The sequence below is a fragment of the Vulpes lagopus genome, chromosome 7 (genome assembly GCF_018345385.1).
Source record: "Vulpes lagopus strain Blue_001 chromosome 7, ASM1834538v1, whole genome shotgun sequence".
In the NCBI taxonomy this organism is placed as follows: Eukaryota; Metazoa; Chordata; class Mammalia; order Carnivora; family Canidae; genus Vulpes; species Vulpes lagopus.
In genome coordinates this window covers 19,999,137-20,019,615 of record NC_054830.1, presented here as the reverse complement: position 1 = coordinate 20,019,615, position 20,479 = coordinate 19,999,137, and the positions used below count along the sequence as shown (strand labels likewise).

The window sequence follows — 20,479 nt, the reverse complement described above, 5'->3', positions numbered from 1 at the left end:
CTTTGCCCTAAACTGGTGAAGTCTAATGCTACTGGTAAAGTCTTAGGTCCCTTCTGATGCAGGTCTCTTTGATAAAAGTGTGTTTGTATGTTCATAAAGGAATAGAGGAGAGGTATCTCATTTTTAAAATTTTTTTGTACTCAGAATAGAAAATATGTGAAAATAAAGCCAGTGTTAAGATTTATTTTTGTCTTCATTTCAGTTACTTCCCATATTCATGCAGCTTGGATCACGGGAACTGATGATGTTCTATATTGACCTGAAACAGACGAATGATGTCCTGCTTACGTTTGAGGCCCTCAAGGTAAAATTCTTTTTCTTTTAGATTTTATTTTTACACAGTCTCTACAACTCAATATGGGGCTTGAACCCACAGCCCTGAGATCAAGAGTTGCATGTTCCATTGACTGAGTCAGCCTGGTGCCCCACTCATGGTAAAATTCTTAAAAATATTAGATACTGACCATTTTATTGACATGGATCTTACCCATGTGTTTGGTCTATGGCATCTCTGGATCTTATTGCTCAGGGCTTTCTATTGCCAGATGTGAAAAAATTGTAATGAATGAAAATTTCTTATTTAGATAGAACACATGAGGCTTACCAAGTGCTTTCACAGAAATTCAGGGGTCAATTCTAGGGGGTTGAATATTAATGTAGAAACTGGATCTAGATTTTGGAGTGGCCTCAGTTATTATTGCTGAATAGGAATGGAAAACTGTGTAGTACCTTATGTCTTACTAATTTTTAAAATATTACCCCTGTCAGGCACCACCACTTTTTCTGAATTTGTAATTATACATACTGTGTGATGTTAGATTATTTAGATTGAACAAAATACAAATCAGAAAAGACGTAAAGAAATAAGAGGCCCACCCGAATTCAGTAGAAGTAAATGATTTCCTAGGTTGCAGAGGTATTAAATATGGGAAGGCAGGTTAGTCTAGCCCACCAAATCCATACTTTTCTATGATAATAAAGGTAATCTGTATGGAGAGAGAGAAGTTGAATGAATAACATTGTGGCTGTCATATAGTTCTACCAAGCAGGTAACTGATGAACAGAGTGCTTTTCTGTGAATGTTTACAATGTTAAGATAAATAGATCAAATCTTTATGATTTGGTTAAGAGAGACAGTCATGTAAGCCTATGATTTCTTTTAGATATTACAGGTGTTGTGGAAAAAAGTATAGGATACAAAGGAATAGGTGGTTTCTTCTACCTAAAAAATGTTTCCAGAAAACACCTCTGAAAAAGAAGTGATGCGCCCTCTGGCTCTTTAAAGTTACAATTTGAAGAAAAAAAAATAAAGCTACAACGTTATATTTGATATTCCAGAGCTGTGCTGTCCAACAGAAGTGTTAATAATGATGGAAATTTTTTGTATCTCTGTTTTTCAGTACAGTGGCTACTGGGTGTATGGGCACTTAATATGTAGCTAGTGCCACTGAGGCACTGAATTTTTATCTTAATTTTAATTTTATTAGCTGCACGTGGCCAGTGACTACTATATTGGAAAGGACTGTTCCACAGAATTTTGAAATGAAATAGAAATGAGGAAAATTGTCTTTCAGATCCCAGAAATTTTAAATTTGGAGGAGGACAGATATACACTGGGGTTACTTAGGTTCCTGTGTGTGGATGTGGGGTGTGTGTGTGTGTGTGTGTGTGTGTGTGTGTGTTTGTAAATTCATTATCCTTTGAACAATGAGATGAAGCTGGAGGTCAGAGTTCTCTCTGCTCCAAAGGTGTTGCTTTCCAGTGTAGCATTCTGTCCTGAATAGGATATAGCAGAAGAGGGGATTTGGGCAGTTATTATTTCTATAGGTTACATATGAGGAGTTAAAATGGGTGTCATTATTAAACTGTTTCCATGCAGAGTTATATAAAGGATTAAAGAAAATAAAATAAGGGTGAATAGGGAAAAATCACAAAAGAGATCTTTATTATGGAGAAGTAGTAATGTAGATGGGGCCCCTGGGTTGCTCAATTAGTTGAGCATCTGGGCTCTTGGTTTTGGCCCAGGTTGTGATCTCAGAATTGAGTCTTATGTTGGTTCAATTGAGCCTTATGTTGGTTCTGTGGTTGGTGTGGAGTCTGAGATTCTTGCCACTCTTTCTCACTCTGCTCATACTCCTACTTGGGCGCGTGTGCGTTCTCTTTCTCATAAATTAAAAATAAATACATTAATTAATTTAAAAAAATCTTTAAAAAAGTAATGTAGAGGGGCACCTGGGTGGCTCAGTGGGTGAACATCTGCCTTTGCTCAGGTCATGACCCTGGAGTCCTGGGATCAAGTACTGCAGCAGGCTCTCTGCAGAGAGCCTGCTTCTCCTGCCTATGTCTCTGCCTTTCTCTCTGTTTCTCTCATGAATTAAAAAAAAAAAAAAAAAAAAAAAATATATATATATATATATATATATATATATATATATATATATATATATATACACACACACATATAGAAAGGTGTACTTTTTATTCAAAAGGAAAATTCAGTTGTATAGGAGGAGGGACAGGTATTGAAATTAGTAGAAGCAAAATGGATTAAAAGAGTAATTTGAACCAGTCCTTATATGGAGACACATCATAAGGACTGAAAATAGAATCTCTGTTTACACTAGTGATCTAGGTTATAGGCTTTGTATTGGTATATGTGCTGCTGAAGCAAGCACATAAGCCTTGTATTGGTGTAAAGGGTGAGCCTGCTTATTCTGTTTTCCCACCTACCCATCCTGGCAGTGAAATTGCCACTTTATGGTAGTGGCAGACATATGAAAGACTATACATTCAGTGGCCTAAGGGTAGGAGGGGAACCATATGTGGTTTAGCTACTTCTTGGGAGATGGATTTGTTTAACAGACAAAAAGACTAGAGAGGGAAGGGATTTGAATTACATATAAGGATTAATTTGAATATGGATGTTGAGAGAACTTCAGAAGAGGATACATGCCTGTCTTTTTTAGCCATTGGCAAGATTTGTATCAAATTATGGACTTGCCAATTTGTGTTGTCTGCACTTGTGCAACTTGTCACCACCCAGAAGACACCTTGGTAGGAGAAACAGGAGGGGGAGCTCTAGTTCTTCTGAGGCGCTGTCCACGTTCGCCTAGGTTCAGTCATCAAGTAGCCTGCTGCTTAGCATTATACTTCCTGCCTTTAAAATTGACCCCGAAGATCGGGTCCAGTGGAGAAGCTAGTGGTTATTGAACAGGAAGTTAACAAAGTTTTAAAGATAACAAACTTTTTTTTTTTTAAGATTTATTTATTTATTTGAGAGACAGAGCAGGGAGAGGGGCAGAGAGAAGGAGAGAAGCAGACTCCCCACTGAGTAGGGAGGCAGATTAGGGGCTTGATCCCACAAAAGTCTGAGATCACAACCTGAGCCAAAATCAAGAGTCACCACTTAACCTATGGAGCCACCCAGGTGCCAACTTTTAAAGGTCAATATAAGGTGTATTCTGATAAGTTTAAAGAATTTTACTAGTTTTGGTAATTTGTTGAAGATGGTATGTGGGGTCATATATATTGAGAATCAGTATAAAAGAAGACAAAGTTTGTTATTTTATTAGATGATGAATCCGTGACCGAGCCAAAACTAAAACATAGAACTGATTATGTTAGGATTTATTTTTATTTTTTTATTTTTTTTAAATCTATAATATTTTTAAAAATTTATTTATTTATTTATTTATGATAGTCACACAGAGAGAGAGAGAGAGGCAGAGACACAGGCAGAGGGAGAAGCAGGCTCCATGCACCGGGAGCCCGACATGGGATTTGATCCTGGGTCCCCAGGATCGCGTCCTGGGCCAAAGGCAGGCGCCAAACTGCTGCGCCACCCAGGGATCCCATGTTAGAAGGATTTAAATGGGAAGGTTAAAAATCCTTTAGGGAAGCTATGTAATAAAATGGTTATGGGATTATGCCATTTTTTTATAGCAGTATCTTTCATATCTTGTTTTTCACTCTTATGAAAACCTTTGATGTTAGAAGGGAATATTATAAAATCTTAGAGTTTTTTTGGATTTTTGGCTTTCCTTTTTTAAAATCTTTTACTTTATTTTAATTAATTAATTTAGGATTTTTGGTTTTCCTTTTTTTTTTTAAAGATTTTATTTATTTATTCATGATAGTCACACACACACACACACACACACACACACACACACACACAGAGGCAGAGACATAGGCAGAGGGAGAAGCAGGCTCCATGCAGGGAACCGACGTGGGATTTGATTCCGGGTCTCCAGGATCGCGCCCTGGGCCAAAGGCAGGCGCTAAACCGCTGCGCCACCCAGGGATCCCCGGATTTTTGGTTTTCCTTAAGCAATACTGGTTTTACTTCTGTTTTTAGGGAGTGGTTGTCTACTTCAGGGGATTCCTTCTATTTAGCAGTTTGACTTAATGTTTTGTGAAGAGATTTTGTGATTATTCTAGATTGTTCCACAATAACATGTGTCCCTTTTGCTTATTAGCACCTTGCATCTCTCCTGCTCCATAACAAGTTTGCCACAGAATTTGTTGCACATGGTGGAGTACAGAAATTACTGGAAATTCCTCGTCCTTCTATGGCTGCAACTGGTGTATCCATGTGCTTGTATTACCTGTCCTACAACCAGGATGCTATGGAAAGAGTAAGTCCAGTCCATTTAGGGTATGGAAATGGAATTGGGCGGGCAGTCACTCTAACACATTCACAGAATGACTTTTGGGTAAGACAAAATGAATAGTTAGAGTAAATTTTATTTTATTATTTTAAAGATTTATCCATTTATTTTAGAGAGTGTGGGTGGGAGGAGGAGAGGGGGAGAGGGAGAGGGAGAGAGAATCCTCAAGCAGACTGCCTGCTGAGCATGGAACCTGCTGTGGGGCTCAATTTCAGGATCCTGAGATCACAACCTAAGCTGAAACCAAGAGTTGGACGCTCATCTGACTGAGCCACCCAGGTGCCCCTTGGAGTAAATTTTAATGAAAGAAGCAAAGAGCATGAATATATGACCTTTAGAAAGCATTCTAAAATGTAAAATTGTTTGCAAAAGTTTGATTTTCCTGACTTCTGAATAAAAACAAGCAAGATGGATTAGAGTCTCAGGGCTTTATTTAGTTTATGCCATTTCTGTTGAATTAATATTAGTTTTGGGGCTCTCTTCAGGAGTACCTCCCTCATGGAGTTTTATTTTGGATTTTGAGTCAACCTGTTATAAAAACAGTAGATAAGACTTTGTGTATGTTATCAAATATTGGGTGCTGGAGATAATAAAATAATTCCAGTTGTTTTTGGGGCTCCAGAGGTTCCCCATCTGGTTCTTCAGTTTTTCCAGTTAAGACTTTTTTATTTAGTGATTAAAAAAATATTATTAAGTTATATTTGAAAAATAATGGGTCCTTAGACACACTTGGGGAGGCTTTTATCATTTTTATGCTTGGAATATTTTTCTAATATTCTATGTGGTGTGGCTTTGCTGGTAGAGTGAAGTTGGTAAATTCTTGGGCTATGGCTTGATTCATCTTTGCATATGTATTAAAAGGTAATGTTTTAGTTTTAATTTTTTTCCCTCGAGATCAGCATTATGCAAAGATATGTAGTCTCTTTGAGAGTAGTAACCTAATCAATCTGTGGGTGTATATACAAAATTAATTATGGCTAAGATTAAAAAAAGCAAACCTGGGTAATGCTGTAGAATTCATCCATCTATAAGAGACATCAAATGTGTGAAATGAATTTGAGTGGTTGGATAACAAACTTGTAGACTTTAGTATCAGAAGGCTTGGTCACTTTTATCACCCTGGGGAAGTCCTTTATCTCTTTGAACTTCTTTCTCTCTCTCTCTCTCTCTCTCTCTCTTTTTTTTTTTTTTTTAAGATATTTATTTGAGAGAGAGAGACAGCACAAGTAGGGTAGGGGCAAAAGGAAGAGAAGCAGACTCCCCATTGAGCAGGGAGCCCAACACGTGGCTCAATCCAGGACCCTGGGGTCATGACCTGAGCCAACAGCAGACGCTTAAACTATTGAGACACCCAGATGCCCCTCTTTCTTACCTTTTAAGGGGCAATCCTAATACCTATGGAACTGAGCACTGTGAGCATTAAAGGATGTTAATATTTGCAAAATTTGGCACTCAGTAAATACAGCTCAGATTTAAGTATGTATCTAAATTTAGGTTTTCAGGTTTGGAATAGATTGTTACAGAATTTCATTTGTAACTTAAGCTTTAAACTCAGAATGACTGGATTAATAATGATCATTGCATTCTGCAAAGATATTTATACACTGCAAAGATACTCACTACACTGATGAATTTTTCATCTCTTTTGAAGGTTCCTTTGCCTGAAATTTTTAAAAATTATGTTTTGTTTATTGTTTGCAGGTTTGTATGCATCCCCACAATGTTCTGTCTGATGTGGTGAACTATACCCTGTGGTTAATGGAATGTTCTCATGCCTCAGGATGCTGCCATGCTACCATGTTTTTCTCAATTTGCTTCTCTTTCCGGGCCGTGTTGGAGCTCTTTGACCGCTATGATGGTCTTCGTCGTCTGGTGAATTTGGTGAGGTTCTCGATGGCTCCTCAAAGTGAGGAGTAGGGCTCCAACTTCTCTTCACTATCTTTCAGCAGTGTTGAAGGGAGGAAGCTTTTTTCTTTCCTTTTTTTTTTTTTTTTTTTAAAGATTTAATTTTTAAGTAATCTACGCCCAACGTGGGACTTGAATTCAAGAGTCATGTTCCACCAACTGAGCCAGCCAGGTACCCTGAGAGGAAGCTTTTGACTGGAGGAATTTTGCTGTTATTCTCTGTGAATGAAGTCTTTTTCCTCTCTACAGTCACAAATTTCTCTTCCTCTTAAGTGGTTAGAGAACTCTGTGCTAAAAGACATGTCTTGAATATAGTAATTTCATAAGGGGATTTGTGTCTATAATCTTGATCTTCTTAAAAGCAATGGCTATGTACCTGGATGTCTTTCAACATGTTTAAGAGCTATGTAATTTTGGGACAGGTGGGTGGCTCAGTGGCTGAGTGTCTGCTTTCAGCTAGAGCATGATCCTGGGGTCTGGGGATCGAGTCCTGCATCGGGCTCCCTGTGAGGAGCCTGCTTCTCCCTTTGTCTATGTCTCTGCCTCTCTCTCTCTGTGTCTCTTAAATAAACAAAATCTTAAAAAAAAAAAAAAAGCTATGTAATTTTTCTTTTTTCTTAAATTAATTTATTTTAGAGAATGCATGTGCCCAAGCAAGGTGTGGGAGGGACAGGGAGAGAGAGAATCCCAACTGGACTTCCTGCTGAGCAACAGAGCCCTACATGGGGCTCAGTCTCATAACCCACGAGATCATGACTTGAGACGAAACTATGAGTCGGATGATTTAACCAACTGAGCCACCCACACACCCCAAGCTATATAATTTTTCAATAACTTTATTTTTTATTATTATTTTTAATAACTTTATTTTTAAAAGCTGTTTTGCTTTCATATGGCTACTCTTAGCATGTTGTATGGATAAACTTTGATGTTTGTCAGTGTTGTTGAGCATAAAATTTTACTGTAATCTTTTTCTTCCTTTTACTTTTTTCTCTGTTTTTCCTTTCCTCCTCTTTTGCCCTATTTTGTCTCTTTCTTAATAGATTAGTACTTTGGAGATTCTAAATTTGGAAGACCAGGGTGCACTTCTGAGTGATGATGAAATATTTGCCAGCCGCCAGACTGGGAAACACACTTGCATGGCCTTGCGCAAGTACTTTGAGGCCCACCTGGCCATTAAATTGGAACAAGTGAAGCAGTCCCTTCAGAGAACTGAGGGTGGCATTCTTGTCCATCCTCAGCCCCCGTACAAGGTGAGAGGACCTTGTCTTAAAAGGAAAAATTGTTAGCTCTCCATAGAATCTTAGTCTTGAAAGTCATTCAGATCAGTATGGCATATCCATTGTTGGTGTATACATGCCCTTTGGAGGCAGAACATGTGAAAATGGGTGTACCAGGGACTTGTTTTGCTCCCAGTTCTAGGTTGCTACTTCTCTGGGATATTAGAACTAAAAGATGAACTGAGGTGTGTATAAAAGGGCTTTCTTTTATGAAAAGTACTAGATATCCTACCTCCTTTGTGGAATTTTTTTCCTGAAATGGTACATCTGTTACTCCACTTCTCTGTCATTTTTTAACTTGCTGTGTTTTAGAGTGAAGATTAATATCTGCATGTTACAAAAATCACATATTGAAAACAGACCAATTATTTTATGTGGTGCTTCTTTAGCTGTAAAACATGCATCAACATGTTGAATGTTTTGTTAACTTTTTGGGCAAAATGTATTGTGAGTCTGGTTATAAATAAAAGGTGAAACAATATTTGTTTTATATTTGTGAGCTATTGACTCATATGTGGAATTCGAAAGCTCTTATTACTTAGCTTTATTAAAACTTGTTGGCCATTGAGCTATGATGGAGAAGGTAGCAGGCAGGTGATAGAATTCCTTAATAATATGTATATTTCCTTATAGGCATGTTCATATACTCATGAACAGATTGTGGAAATGATGGAGTTTTTGATAGAGTATGGCCCAGCGCAACTGTATTGGGAACCAGCTGAAGTCTTCCTCAAACTTTCTTGTGTTCAACTCTTGTTGCAGCTTATTTCAATTGCCTGCAATTGGAAGACCTATTATGCAAGGTGGGATTAGGGAAAGGTTTTAAATTAAATTGGATTTTGCTTTTTTGGTATAGTTGATGTTGGTTTGAATATAGTGTATGCTTAGCAAACCTTTGTTGAACTGAAGTGAAATTTTGGGTGTGAATTTGAGAAATTAGAGTAAGGATGATAATATCCATATGTTTTTTAAAGATTTCATTTATTTGAGAGAGCAGAGAGAACACGAGCGAGCAGGTGGGGAGAGGGAGAAGCAGGGACTCCCTGCCGAGCAGGGAGACTAACATGGGAGCCTGATCCCAGGATCCCAGATCATGCCCTGAGCTGAAGGCAGATGTTTAACTAACTGAAGCCACCCAGGCGCCCCAGGAGGATAATATTTTTAATTTAAAGAATACTTGTTTATGTTTATGGTTCTGATGATGAATACTGCATGATATGCAGAGATCAACATCTCTACTCTCAAAGAAGCTGTATAATTTACACAGCTACAGAGGTAGGGTTGAAGTCCTATCTTGAGACTGCAATCTAGTATTTTTTGGTACTTAGACTGTAAATATCTCTCTACTGTTTGACAGCCACATGTAATGTTTATCTTCCTCTCACATAAAACTGTATTTTGTGCTTTTGTTAATGATTTTCACGATTCAGTTAAGATTCATTGGTGCAAAACAGGAAGAGGCTCAGAAAAGGACAGCTGATAGAATTAGGAGCTTGGGTGGCTTCTATTTGAGGATGATGTAAAAGAATGAAAACTATATTTTGGAAAAGATAGAATCTGAAGAGAAGATAACAGTTCATAAAGAGTGGCTCTTTACTTTTTTTCCCTACCCAGCCATTGCTATTAAAGACAAGACAGGCTTATTTAGGGTGCATATGGCTTGTTTGAGAAATGTCAGGATATCAAATCTTGAGGAGATAACTTTTTGCAGCAGCCATTTCAAACTTTTTGGTCTCAAGACCCTTTTATTAAAAAATATTGAGAACCTCAAAGAGTTTTTGTTTTTGTGTTAAAATCTATTGATAGTTAACATTTTAAAAATAAAACTGAAAAAGTGTAAAAATACTTATGAATTTACTTAAAAATCTGAGTTAATGAAAAAAAAAAAAATCTGAGTTAATGACATCAATTAGCATTTTTTATGAAAAATTTCCATAATAAAATCCGATAATTTCAGCAGAGTTGAATAGAGTATGGCTCTATCTACTTAATATTTAAATATCTACTTAATACTTCATATCTGCCTCTGTATTTACTCTTTCGTGACATCACACATGACAGCCTCTGGAAAGCTCCAGTATCTATCTGCCTGTAAGAGAATAAGAGTGAGAAAGTATAATATCTTGGTGTTATTATGAAAATAGTTTTGCATCAAAGGACTTTCTGAAAGGGCCTCAGAGAACCCTGGGGTCCCCTAACCACACTTTGTGAACCATTGTTTTAAAATATTAAAGTAGGTTATTATAAGTACTTAAATGTTGTTGAAAAGATGATGAAAGCTCTAAAGAGAACTAGGAAGATTATAAAAACATTTTTTGAGTGGTAAATCCATAGAAATGTAAATATATTGAGAATACATACTGTAAAAGTTTATTTTTAGAAATAAAATTAAGTACGTTTGTTTAGAATATACAGATCCTTAGAAAATTATTCTTAGCCACTGTTAATTTCTCCAGTCTTTTTTCTATAATGTATGTAAATATACGTAATTGAGAATATAGCATTTAACCAAATTCATCTTTTTTATGAAATAATTAAAAATATAAAAAGGTACAGAGACCAATAAAACAACTACTTAGTGCCCAGGGTTGGCATGTGGTGGCATTATTCTTTCTCAGTTCCTTTTTCTGCCTTCCCATAGTGACCAATCTTATGAAGTGCATTCTCTCCATTTTTTTTCATGTTTTTATATGTATGTGTGTGTATGTAAACAGTAATGTAATACTTCTTTGTTTTTTTAACATATATTATCCTGCATGTATCTTTTGCAACTTGCTTTTTTCACCCTATGTTTGAGATTTATGTGTGATATTTATTTGAACTCTTGTATTTCTATATTAGTTTATGATCCTATTGATGGGTATTTAGCGCTCGTTACTTCTTTTTTGCTGTCATGTGAATGGTACCACAAACCTCTTTTTGGAGTTTCTTTGAGGATATGATGTATGTAGTCTGGATTATAGGGCTCCTGCATTTCATCTTTAGTAGGTGTTGCATACCATTTTCATCTCTCACCAGCAGGATATGGGAGTTTTCATTTCTCTACCTTTTTTTCAATAACTGGTAATGTCAGACATAAAATATTATCTTATGTTCTCCATTTCATTAATGTTATATTTTAGCCTTTCCCTTTGTCCTTTAGAGTTCTTTGAAAACAACTGTCTGCAGTGCAGAGTAGTTCATATGAATGTACCATAATTTGACACCCATGTATTCCTATTGTCTTTTAGATTTTCTAATTCTTTTGTTATTTTATTTATTTTTTTTATTTTATTTTATTTTTTTTTTAATTTTTATTTATTTATGATAGTCACAGAGAGAGAGAGAGAGGCAGAGACACAGGCAGAGGGAGAAGCAGGCTCCATGCACCGGGAGCCCGATGTGGGATTCGATCCTGGGTCTCCAGGATCGTGCCCTGGGCCAAAGGCAGGCGCCAAACCGCTGCGCCACCCAGGGATCCCTCTTTTGTTATTTTAAATGATGGGGTAATGGACATCTTAACACCTAAATGCTTGTTTGTACTTTTGATTATTTCCTTAGGACAGATTCCTCCAGGTGAAATTTCCTGGACCAAAGTTTATGCACATTTTAAGAATCTTGTTTCCTATTTCTAGATTATTTTCTCAAAAGAGGGTCCTATTTCTACTTCCACCAAAAGTTTGAGAGAGCATTTGTCTTTATACATCCTTACCAGCATCGGGGATTATCCTTTGTTTTTTTTTTTTTTTTTTTTAATTTTTTTTTTTATTTATTTATGATAGTCACAGAGAGAGAGAGAGAGAGGCAGAGACACAGGCAGAGGGAGAAGCAGGCTCCATGCACCGGGAGCCTGATGTGGGATTCGATCCCGGGTCTCCAGGATCGCGCCCTGGGCCAAAGGCAGGCGCCAAACCGCTGCGCCACCCAGGGATCCCTTATCCTTTGTTTTTAATCTTAGCAGCGTGAGTGGTGAAAATTCCATTCTCATTGTTTTGGAAGTAATGTCATGGTGACTTACCAATCCTCTCTTGATGTCATGTCTAGGGACAGAGCCACACAGGTAGTAGTTCTGATCCATTGTGTATCTCTCTCTTTTTTAACTCTTGTTTCTTTTGGCTGTATCCTAGTTTCTATTTGAGTAATTGTTTTTCCTGTCCAGGAATGACACTGTACGCTTTGCTTTGGATGTCCTGGCTATTCTCACTGTTGTGCCAAAAATCCAGCTCCAGTTGGCAGAATCAGTGGATGTGCTGGATGAGGCTGGCTCTACTGTCTCCACTGTAGGTAGGTTGTACCTTTCCATTTTTGTGATTGCTTGGTCTGGATTTGTTTTTGTTTGCTATTCTGGCCATGTTTGTTTACTTAATTTACAACATTAGAACAGAAGGTAGTAGTGGAGGGTGCGTTGTCCCATCTATGTTGTGCCATACACTTTTATTTAAGGGAAGTTATGTTAGTGAACTCAGGTTTTCTGAGTAGTACATGTGCTATGATGGTACATGTTCATTCTTGAAAACCTTGTACATTGTAGAGTCTTGTGCTAAAAATAAAGTTTGTGGGAAAAATGGGTTGGGACAGACAGTAAAAAACTTAAAACTACTTCATAATCTGAGCTCTAACAAAATCCGTAATTGGCAAGCAGCTCAGAATGGACAAAAGCAATCATACACAAGAACAAAAGGAAAATACAGTTTTTTGAAATATACTTTATTAAGAGAAGGGCTGGTAAAGGCTCTTGCTAAGGTGAGCATGCAGAGTGGTGTGACTGGTTGTGAGTCTTGGGTGTACCACTTTGGGGAGAAAGCCTGAGATGCAGCTATTTGTTTTTACCTTTCTTCATATGTAGCAAAAGGGGTTCCTGATGCCACTGTGGCATCCAGGCTGAGGGCTCTTCCCTTTTTTGCTAAAGGTTTTAATTTATTCCTCCTATTTTTGTTCCCCTTACCCAGGAAAAATTGCACATAACCCTTGATGACTTTCACATAATACTGACATCATTCCCTTATTTAACAACTGCATATGATGTATTGCGTCATGAAGATATATTGTAGTAGAACTGATTGCATTTTATTCAAAAAATTCTTGTACCTTAATACAACAGTGTGGTAGTTTTAAGTGGAACAACATGAATGGAAGTCTGAATTTTGACTCTGGAACAGTCATTGAAGTTGCTTGTTAGTTTTATGAGGAACAATATGAAATGTTTTGTATTTCTACTCCATAGGTATCAGCATTATTTTGGGAGTGGCTGAGGGTGAGTTCTTTATCCATGATGCTGAAATTCAGAAGTCAGCACTTCAGATTATTATCAATTGTGTGTGTGGCCCGGATAACCGAATTTCCAGTATTGGCAAATTCATCTCTGGGACTCCTCGGAGAAAGCTGCCTCAGACTCCCAAAAGCAGCGAGCACACCCTGGCCAAGATGTGGAATGTGGTCCAGTCCAACAATGGCATCAAGGTGCTCCTGTCCTTACTGTCCATCAAGATGCCCATCACTGATGCAGACCAGATAAGGGCTCTGGCCTGCAAGGCCCTAGTGGGCCTATCACGCAGTAGCACCGTGCGGCAGATCATCAGCAAACTGCCTCTTTTCAGCAGCTGCCAGATTCAGCAGCTGATGAAGGAGCCTGTTCTGCAGGACAAGCGCAGTGACCATGTCAAGTTCTGCAAGTATGCTGCTGAGCTCATTGAACGAGTATCAGGAAAGCCACTTCTCATTGGCACTGATGTGTCTCTGGCACGACTGCAGAAAGCAGATGTTGTTGCCCAATCGAGGATTTCCTTCCCTGAGAAAGAACTGCTTCTGTTGATACGAAACCATCTCATTTCTAAAGGGCTTGGGGAGACAGCAACTGTGCTGACGAAAGAGGCTGACTTGCCTATGACTGCTGCCTCTCATTCTTCTGCCTTTACCCCAGTCACTGCTGCTGCTTCTCCTGTCTCTCTTCCCCGAACCCCTCGCATGGCCAATGGCATTGCAACTCGACTGGGCAGCCATGCTCCTGTGGGTGCCTCTGCCCCTCCTGCTCCCACTGCCCATCCTCAGCCACGGCCCCCCCAGAGTTCTCTAGCTTTGCCTGGCCCATCTTATGCAGGCAGTTCCCCCTTGATTGGTAGGATCAGTTTTATCAGAGAGAGGCCATCACCCTGCAATGGCAGGAAAATCAGAGTGTTGCGGCAGAAGTCGGACCATGGCGCCTACAGCCAAAGCCCAGCCATAAAAAAGCAATTGGACAGACATCTTCCGTCCCCACCTACGCTGGACAGTATCATCACAGAATATCTTAGAGAGCAACATGCTCGATGCAAGAACCCGGTTGCCACCTGCCCACCTTTCTCTCTCTTTACTCCTCATCAATGTCCTGAGCCAAAACAGAGGCGGCAAGCGCCAATAAACTTTACCTCAAGGCTAAACCGCAGGGCATCATTTCCAAAGTATGGAGGGGTGGATGGAGGGTGCTTTGATAGGCACCTTATCTTTAGCAGGTAAGGAGAGGCCACCTCCCTGGGAAATGGAATGATTCTTCTATTTAAAACAAAGTGTATGGGTGATACTAGTATAGAATGATGAATCCAGAATGCCAGACTATTTGTTGGCCTGAAATTCCAATGATTATCTCCTTGTGTGAATACATGAGTAATGTGACTATACCCCCTTTTGTCAACCGTGGGTTCTTTGTGTGATTGTTGTATATTGTTAGGATACTCTGTGTTCTTGTTATAACTCTTCTGTTTTCTAGAACCCATGCACCATGGTGTGCCTAACTAGACTCCCAAACTTTTTTTTTTTTAATTGGTGCAAGTTGTTTCCTACTCTGATCCTTCACAAATTTCACATAAGATGATGGAATCGCAAGGTTTAAACATGGGGATTTTTGTTAAAATTTGTAAGTAGAGGTCCTTTTCTCTCACTTAAAATGCAAATGAACCACTGAACGTCACTGTGATGTTTTGGAAGAATTTGAAACATATGTGTTTTGTTTGTTCTTTCAGACTTCTAGCAAAGTTTTATTTTTTGGAGTCCTTGTGCATTCTTTGTTTCTGATTCTTTCTTTCTTTCTTTCTTTCTTTTCTTTCTTTCTTTTCTTTCTTTTCTTTCTTTTCTTTCTTTTTTTTTTTCTTAGGTTCCGTCCAATTTCGGTATTCAGGGAAGCCAATGAAGATGAGAGTGGCTTCACTTGTTGTGCATTTTCAGCACGGGAGCGGTTCCTGATGCTTGGCACCTGCACTGGGCAATTGAAGCTCTACAATGTGTTTAGTGGACAGGAGGAGGCCAGCTATAACTGTCACAACTCGGCTATCACACATCTTGAACCTTCCAGAGTAAGGATCCCTTCTTAGGTTGTTCTAGGTCATTCTTCTAAGGTGGGTTGGTGAGCTGTGGGCTTGTAGGCTGGCTCTTTATTTGTATATAAACTTTTATTGGAACATAGCCATGCTTATCCATTTATATACGGTCTGTAGCTGCAACTGTGCTACAATGGCAGAGTTGAGTAGCTGTGACACAGACATATGGCTCACAAAGCCCTTCAAGTGAAAGTTTACCAGTCCTCTTCTAAGAGGGGGAGCTGTGTGTGAATGTGAAAAAAAAAATTTTTTTTTTTATTTGCCTCAGATGGAAACAGTCTATTAACTATGATCACAGAAGTTTTCTTTTTGTATTAGGAAGAAATCTCAAAGTACTGTTTTTAGGAAAACATTATAGGATCCTAGTGGGTCCTGGTTTATTAGTATTATTCTGTGGATGGAATTGATACTTTCGTTATTTCTTTTTTTTTTTTTTTTTAACGATTTTTTATTTATTCGTGAGACACACACACACACACGCACACACACACACAGAGGGGCAGAGACACAGGCAGAAGGAGAAGCAGGCTCCTTGCAGGGAGCCTGATGTGGGACTCGATCCCGGGTCTCCAGGATCACGCCCTGGTCTGAAGGTGATGCTAAACTGCTGAGCCACCCGGGCTGCCCTGTTATTTCTATAAGTCATTGAGAAGTCTATAATTCATTAAGATGACAAGGGTAATTTTCTTGATTTTAGAGTAAAGGAGACTCAGCTCTTATTGGGCTTTTTTTTTTTTTAAGATTTTATTTATTTATTCATGAGAGACAGAATGAGAGAGAGAGGGGGGTGGGGAGGCAGAGACACTGGCAGAGGGAGAAGTAGGCTCCATGCAAGGAGCCTGACGTGGGACTCGATCCTGGGTTTCCAGGATCACACCCTGGGCTGAAGTCGGCGCTAAACCGCTGAGCCACCCAGGCTGCCTGGGCTTTTTTCTTTTGAAAGAATTTTAAGAGTTTTTAGCTAAGAAAGTCTAACAAATGTTTTCAGTTCATTGGTATTTCAGATGAGGGAGACTGAGGTATAATATAGCCAAATATTTAAGAAAGGAGGAACCATCTTTGACATCCTTCCAAGTTTTGTCTTCCCCTACCCTTGTAACTATTATATTTTTTTGTTACTAGGTCAGGAGGATTTAGTATTTCCTAAATTTAAGTATTAGGACATTGCATGTGCACATATTGAAATTCTAGCAGCTTCAACCATTTCTTGGTTCTTTGTGGAGTTTTTCTGTTTTCTATATAATACAGTAGTATTTTTTTAAGCTGGCATTTTAAAATGCTAAGGGCAGGTAGCATTTATATAAACATGATTACCCACTGTGGGCCTCCTTCTTCTTGTAGGATGGGTCCTTGCTGTTGACATCTGCTACTTGGAGCCAGCCTCTTTCTGCACTTTGGGGAATGAAATCAGTATTTGATATGAAGTATGTATCTACTTTTATAACCCTAGTCTTTCTGTTCTGTAAATCACCTAATTTGTATTCCCCTTCATCCAGTTCTTCAACTTGAAGCCTTTCGGGAAAAGATGAATGCTGTGAGTTATTGTTAGTTTCTCTTTCTCATCTGTGGCTCATATTTAATAAGATTGTATCCTTTTTAATTCCAGGATATTCTTACCAAGTATTCTTACCACTCCCATCACACAGCTGACCCTTCACTAATCCAAAATGGCACATCTGTGTATTTTCTCATGGTCACATATGACAGTTGCACTCTTTATCTTTCAAAGACATCTGTGGCCATTTTTTCTTTTAAACCAAGTAACTCCTGTTAATTACCTGTAATTAATTCTTTTGGGTCTTCTTGGTCAAACATGGAGGAAAAAAAAATTTTTTTTTTTAAATATTAAACATACAGTTTTTCCTCTTTCGTTGCTGGGAATCCTGAGATGAGTATGGTCAGGCAGGAGGCTGAGAATCATGTTTATTTTCAGTGTCGAGTGGATATGTTCTGAAGGTCCATTGCTTATGTACTTCTGTTGTTTGTCTGTAGGCATTCCTTCACAGAAGATCACTATGTTGAGTTCAGTAAGCACTCTCAGGATCGGGTCATAGGTACAAAAGGAGACATTGCTCACGTAAGTACTTAATCCCCTGCTTTCAAGCTAATTATGCCCATTTGTTTGTGCTCAAAGCTCCTGGACTGAAGGACAGTCCTAAGGGTAACAATAAATTACTTAGTGATATTCTTTGTAGATAGAATCTAGAAGTGTATTTAAGTAGTTCTAAGCTATATGGGACCAAACATGAACTAATCTGGCAATTCGAGAAAGATTTCTTTAGCATAGCAGTTATTTTCAAATACTTACTAAGTTTTAGATGAATTTTAAGTCTCTGCCTTTATGAAGCCTCACTGGGGAGACAGTATATAAGCAAAAATATACTATGTCAGTTGGTAAGTGCTGCCAAGAAAAAGAAGCAGGGTAAGAGGAAGTGGTGGTGATGGTGTGGGGGACTTGTATTTTATCTAGGATAGTCAGTATCACTGAGTGGGTAATGTTTAAGGAATATTTTGAAGGAATTGTGGATGTCATGTAGATATTTGGGGGGAAAGTATTTTAAGATAGAGGGAATGTCAAGGGAAAAGTCCTTACTTGGGAGGTGGGAGAGAGAGGAGGGGGAACAGCTCAGGTCAGTGTCAGGGGGAGAGGGTGACATGTCATAGTAGCATCTGACAGGCTGTTGTTAGGACCTTTGACTTTTCCTGTGAATGAGATGCAGACACTATAGGGTGAGCAGAGGACACATGACTGGCTGTAAAGTTCCTAAAATGTGAGTCTAGAGCAAGAGCAGGCTTTCCATTTAGGAGGGTGTCATGACAACTGACATGTGAGGCCTGCAATGGGCTGGGCCCAGTTGAGCATGGCACAGGTGATGAGAAGTGATACAGCTAGGCCCTGGGATTCTGGATGCATGCAGTTCTTCTATTAGACATTCAAGTAAGGAATGGCAGTTGAATATACAAAATGGGAATTCAAGAGAGAGGTCTGGGATAGCAGATATTAATACAGGAATTACCTACAGGTTGATAGTCTTTAGAGCCATGAACCTGGATGAGATCCTTAAGGAGGCTAGAGAAGAGAACTGTGGGGACAGTCCTAGGATGTGCCAATATTTCAGATTTGCCATGTGACCAGGACTTGGGATGGAGACCAAAGAGAATGGCCAGTAAGACAGCAGGAGACCTTATGAAAAAAATATACCACAGACGGCAAGGGAAGATTCTTTTGAGGAAGTCTCGATCAGCTGAGTCAAAAACTATTCATGAGTTTTTAAGATGAGAGTTTGAGAGGTGCTTTTGATTGAACAATTGGAGCTTTTTATTAACCACGTGAGGAGCTAATTCTGTGCATCAGGGCGACAGTCTGATTAGAGTAGGTTCATGAGAGAACAGGGAAGTGGAGACACTGAGTAGAGACCAGTCTTCTGAAGTATTTTTGCTGGAAAACAAAGCAGAGAAGTGGGGTGTAGTAACTTGAAGGGGGGGAATTCTCTCAAACTCTTCACTTGAAAATGTTAAAATACATAGAAAAGCTGAAAGAGTAGTACATATACCGACCACCTAGATTCAGCAATGTAATGTTTTACCATTTTTCTTTCTAAATATATGTATGTGTTTCTGAATCATTTGAAAGTTAGTTGCAGGGGATCCCTGGGTGGCACAGCGGTTTGGCGCCTGCCTTTGGCCCAGGGCGCGATCCTGGAGACCCGGGATCGAATCCCACATCAGGCTCCCGGTGCATGGAGCCTGCTTCTCCCTCCGCCTGTGTCTCTGCCTCTCTCTCTCTCTCTCTCTCTCTGTGACTATCATAAATAAATAAAAAATTAAAAAAAAAAAAAAAAAAAAAGAAAGTTAGTTGCAGACATCGGGACATTTTATCTCAAAGTCTTACAGCATGCATAGTCTAGCAATAAGGACATTTTACAACATAATCATATTCTATTATCAAACATAAGAAAATTTATATTAGTTCCCAAATAATCATCTAATATTCATCCATACTCAGTTTTCCCCATTGTTCCTTTGTTCCTGATGTGTTTGGTTTCAAGTGCCTTTTTTTTTTTTTTTTTGAACCAGGATCCAGCCAAGATTCACATAATTGCATTTGGTTGTTATGTCTCACTAATGTTTTATTTTATCCTATTTTTTTTAAAGATTTTATTTATTTATTCATGAGAGATACAGAGAGAGAGAGAGAGGCAGAGACACAGGCAGAGGGAGAAGCAGGCTCCATGCAGGGAGCCTGATGTGGGACTCAATCCTGGGGCTCCAGGATCACGCCCTGAGCCGAAGGCAGGCGCTAAACTGCTGAGCTACCCAGGGATCCCCTCACTAATGTTTTAAAGCCAAGCAGCATTTCTTTAGTTTTCATGACATTGACTTTTGAAGGGACCAGACTAGTTGTCTTGTCTCATGATCTCAATTTGTTTGTTTTCTTGTGGTGTCTCCTTATTTGTTCCTATATTAAAGGAGGATTTTTTTTTTTTTTTAAGATTGGAAATATTATATGTGTAAGCTGATGGGAAAGATCTGGTCTCTCTGCATGGGTTTCACATTGTAGACTTTGGAACTGTTAGTATTGTAGGCTAAAATACTGGGAAATTTTAAGGAGAAAAGGGTCTTTCATTGATACCTTTCTCCAAAAAGTGACCCTTTAATAATATCTATGGGTAATTATTGGTCAATCCATATGAATTTCTCCATTTCAATCATAGAAACATTTTCTGTTTCTTGAAAGGAGGAGGGGTAGAAGAGGGTTTTCATATCTTTATTGCAATCTCTTTTGTTTTGTTTTGTTTTTTTGCAATCTCTCTTTTAATTTTCTTGTGGGAAAGAGACTTTTCAAACCTTGAATGGGAGCCAAAGCACTTAAACCTTGCTTGGATTGGTATAGTTTTCCTACTTTTCAGGTATTCTACAACATTAGGACTTTTATGATTTTGGTGGGATTTGGAAAGCATGGAGAGAGATTTTACACAGCTTCTCTTTGAATTGTCAATGGATGGATTGTTCTGATTTTTCTCTTCCCACCCCTTCTTCTCTAAAGATTTATGATATTCAGACTGGCAACAAGCTGTTGACTCTGTTTAACCCAGATCTTGCCAACAACTACAAGAGGAACTGTGCCACCTTTAATCCTACAGATGATCTTGTCTTAAATGATGGCGTCCTCTGGGATGTCCGCTCTGCACAGGCCATCCACAAGTTTGACAAATTCAACATGAACATCAGTGGTGTTTTCCATCCGAATGGACTGGAGGTCATCATTAATACTGAGATTGTATCCTTCATACCT

The 20,479-nt window shown here is 38.8% G+C and overlaps 1 protein-coding gene across 3 annotated transcripts in view; it reads left to right on the top strand.

The window, feature by feature from the left end:
• DCAF1 (DDB1 and CUL4 associated factor 1) overlaps positions 1–20,479 on the top strand; it is a 74,759-nt gene that overhangs the window by 28,348 nt on the left and 25,932 nt on the right. For all 3 annotated transcript variants that reach the window (XR_005988820.1, XR_005988821.1, XM_041761067.1), the window contains exons 8-18: positions 203–304; positions 4,479–4,637; positions 6,372–6,551; positions 7,619–7,828; positions 8,489–8,658; positions 11,994–12,118; positions 13,059–14,322; positions 14,961–15,159; positions 16,525–16,607; positions 17,176–17,260; positions 20,231–20,464. Coding sequence is in view for 1 of the 3 variants with exons in the window: in XM_041761067.1 (XP_041617001.1) it covers positions 203–304; positions 4,479–4,637; positions 6,372–6,551; positions 7,619–7,828; positions 8,489–8,658; positions 11,994–12,118; positions 13,059–14,322; positions 14,961–15,159; positions 16,525–16,607; positions 17,176–17,260; positions 20,231–20,464 (2,811 nt within the window). In the remaining 2 variants the exon portion in view is untranslated. The remainder of the gene's footprint in view (positions 1–202; positions 305–4,478; positions 4,638–6,371; positions 6,552–7,618; positions 7,829–8,488; positions 8,659–11,993; positions 12,119–13,058; positions 14,323–14,960; positions 15,160–16,524; positions 16,608–17,175; positions 17,261–20,230; positions 20,465–20,479) is intronic.